This window comes from Carya illinoinensis, chromosome 14 (assembly GCF_018687715.1).
Source record: "Carya illinoinensis cultivar Pawnee chromosome 14, C.illinoinensisPawnee_v1, whole genome shotgun sequence".
In the NCBI taxonomy this organism is placed as follows: domain Eukaryota; kingdom Viridiplantae; phylum Streptophyta; class Magnoliopsida; order Fagales; family Juglandaceae; genus Carya; species Carya illinoinensis.
In genome coordinates this window covers 2,442,425-2,445,774 of record NC_056765.1, presented here as the reverse complement: position 1 = coordinate 2,445,774, position 3,350 = coordinate 2,442,425, and the positions used below count along the sequence as shown (strand labels likewise).

Sequence of the window (3,350 nt, the reverse complement as noted above, 5' to 3'; positions counted from 1 at the left end):
AATTCGAATAATACTATTTACAATTACAGTGTACACAAATATTATATAATTATTTTAAAAAAATAAAATTTATTTTAAAATTAATTTTTTTATGTAAATCTCATATTTATTTTTTTTAAAATAATTATACGGCGCTTATACACTCATGACTATAATTATTATTTATTAAAAATAAATTAATTTTTTAAAAATAAATCTCTCTTTTTTAAAATAACTTCACGACGCTTGTATACTCCACTACTTTGCTTAATATATATATATATATATATTTTGAAGTCCTCTGCCTAATATCTAAACAGTTCCGCTGCTAAGCAGTCGAATCGATTTTTAATGAATAACAGCCCTCCACTCAGCAGCTGCCACCTCAGCTAGCACACTAAACTCACGCTACACTCATGCACACGGGATAATAACGGCAAATTGAGCTCTTCTATTCGAACCCGTGCTTCTCCAGACGACGTCGACCCTCAGCCAATCCCAAACGATCTCCACCACCAGTTCACCACCACACATCCATCGAGAATCCGTCCGTCATCCTCCTGTCGTCCTCCTTGGCCGATTTGGTCCAGGCCGATTTCTGTATGATTGTACCTGACGTGTGAGTCACCCACGCAAGCTCCGTTCTCATCTTCCACTGGTTTGTTGCCCACCACAATTCCTGACCAATCCGTTCATGGCTGACTCCATTGGGCTTGGTGTTTCTCAGGTGTTTCTCCATCCCAATCCACGGTTGTTGTTCACTGCAATTTTTAAATGGGCAAAGTTTAGTACCGGTAGCAGTTTACACGGAATAAAATCTGCATTGCTTTCGATTTGCTATTTTTATGAAATGTAATTTTCTGTGATGTATTAAATTTATAATGTGTGCTTGGAAGAAACAGAGCATTACATATTACTGATTTGTTGTTGAGGGTTTGCAGTGGCCAAAGGTGTTTGACAAGATGACTGAAAGAGATGGCCAAAGGGCTTATGTGATGTTGGACTTTTGTAAAATATATTATGATTGTAAACATAATTTTTCATCAAACATGTTTACTTTCTGATTTGCTTATAGGGAAGGATCAAGAATTAGCCAACAAGAGAGTATTCATCTCAATTTATTTTACAAAATGACTAGTAATTCAAAGTTTTAGTATAAGGCATGACCAATAATTAGAAATATTCATTTTGAAAATATAACTACTGTGAAGAAATGATTTCCAAAAAAAAGAAAATGAAGAAGAGATGATTTTTTTAGAATATGGCATTACAAAAAGAAGAGGATTAAAAATTATGATTGTTGGAAAGAAACAATATAGAACGTGTGTTGTTTAAAAAAAGAAAACTAGTTAGGTGTATATATTATTTTGTTTATTTTTTTTTATACTTTTTCAACAACTAGTTAGGTGTATAAACGCTTTCAATAATGGTTATATTATAATGAGTTCTAATTGATTGTGTGGTTTTGTATTGAAGGAACCACTTTATAATCTTAATAGTGATGAACTTGAGACTGAAAGTGTAGACATTCAATGTGATGTGAATGTTGAAGATGGGGTCAATGTTGAAGATGGGGTCAATGTCGAAGATGGGGTCAATGTGATGCCCTCTTCGACTAGTTGTCCTTTGGAGCCATACATTGGTATGTTATTTGACGATGTGGAAGACGCCCAAGCATATTATAAGGCATATGCAAGGCGTAAAGGATTTGCTATTCGGACTAATCATACTCGATTGTCGAAAGATGATAAAAAACTACTTACAGTAGACTATGTATGCACAAGGGAAGGATTTCGGAGGATAAATCGGAAAGAAAAAGAACAAATAATGCCTGAACCTAACGAGACAAAGATTGGATGTAAAGCTTTGATGGGTATAAAAAAAGATGGTGAACACTAGATAGTCAACAAGTTTGTGGTTGGACATAACCATGTTTTACTCACACCGAGAAGTACTAGTTTCTTACGTGGACATAGGGGAATCACTAAAGTTCAAAAAAAAACTTATAATGACTTTGAATGAGTCCGGGGTACCGACAAGGAAGATTATGTCGGTGTTGAGTAAAGAATCAGGTGGTGACTTCAATATTGGCTGTATTGGCAAGGATGATGTTGGCTGTATTGGCAAGGATGTAGAAAATTTCTTGGGCACCAAAAGGAGAAAAGTTTTTGAAGAGGGTGATACACAACGACTATATTCCTACTTTCGTGATCGCCAATTTAAAGAATCTGGATTTGTGTATTCCATGTTTTACTCACACCGAGAAGTACTAGTTTCTTACGTGGACATAGGGGAATCACTAAAGTCCAAAAAAAACTTATAATGACTTTGAATGAGTCCGGGGTACCGACAAGGAAGATTATGTCGGTGTTGAGTAAAGAATCAGGTGGTGACTTCAATATTGGCTGTATTGGCAAGGATGATGTTGGCTGTATTGGCAAGGATGTAGAAAATTTCTTGGGCACCAAAAGGAGAAAAGTTTTTGAAGAGGGTGATACACAACGACTATATTCCTACTTTCGTGATCGCCAATTTAAAGAATCTGGATTTGTGTATTCCATGCAAGTTGATAAAGATGGGTGTATGGGAAGTTACTTTTGGGCTGATACTAGATCAAGATAGGCATACCAGTATTTTGGAGACGTTGTCACATTTGATGCCACATACCTGACCAACATTTATAAAATGTCATTTGTGTCGTTTTCAGGAGTTAACCATCATCATCAGACAATCATGTTTGGTTGTGCTTTGTTAGTTAATGAGACGGCAGAGTCATATACATGGTTATTGAAAACCTGGCAAGAGGCAATGCTTGGGCATGCCCCTTCAACGATAATTACTGATGATGATAAGGCGATGACGAAAGCCATTGTAGAGGTACTACCGAATACAACTCATAGGTTGTGCTTGTGGCACATTCTCCAAAAGTTTCCTGAACACTTGGCCCATGTATATAACAAGTTTCCTGACTTTTAAAGAGATTTTCGTCATTGCATCCATGAGACTATTACAACTGCTGAGTTCGAAGAGCAATGGGCATTGATATTGATGAAGTATGATTTAGAAGAAAATAATTGGCTACAAAATCTTTACATTTGACGAGAAAAGTGGGTTCCGGCTTACTTGCGTTCAACATTCTATGCCGGGATGTCAACAACTCAACGGAGTGAAAGTATGAATAAATTTTTCAAAGACTATGTTCGATCCAGTACTATGGTGAGTGACTTTGTTTATCAGTATGAGGCGGCTATAGATGCACGTTATTTTAAAGAGAAAGAGAAAGATGTGTGGACGAAGTCTACTCGTGCGATATTGAAGACACCTCTTAAAATTGAAGAGGAGGCAGCACTGATTTATATAAGAAAGTCTTT

The 3,350-nt window shown here is 36.2% G+C and overlaps 1 protein-coding gene across 1 annotated transcript; it reads left to right on the top strand.

Annotated features, from left to right (window-relative positions):
* The first annotated feature begins 673 nt into the window (after nucleotides 1–673).
* LOC122294664 (protein FAR1-RELATED SEQUENCE 5-like) lies at nucleotides 674–1,878 on the top strand. The gene is made up of 2 exons (XM_043103575.1): nucleotides 674–706; nucleotides 1,456–1,878. Exons 1-2 carry the CDS (start codon nucleotides 674–676, stop codon nucleotides 1,876–1,878), a joined length of 456 nt encoding a protein of 151 aa, XP_042959509.1.
* Nucleotides 1,879–3,350: the final 1,472 nt, after the last annotated feature.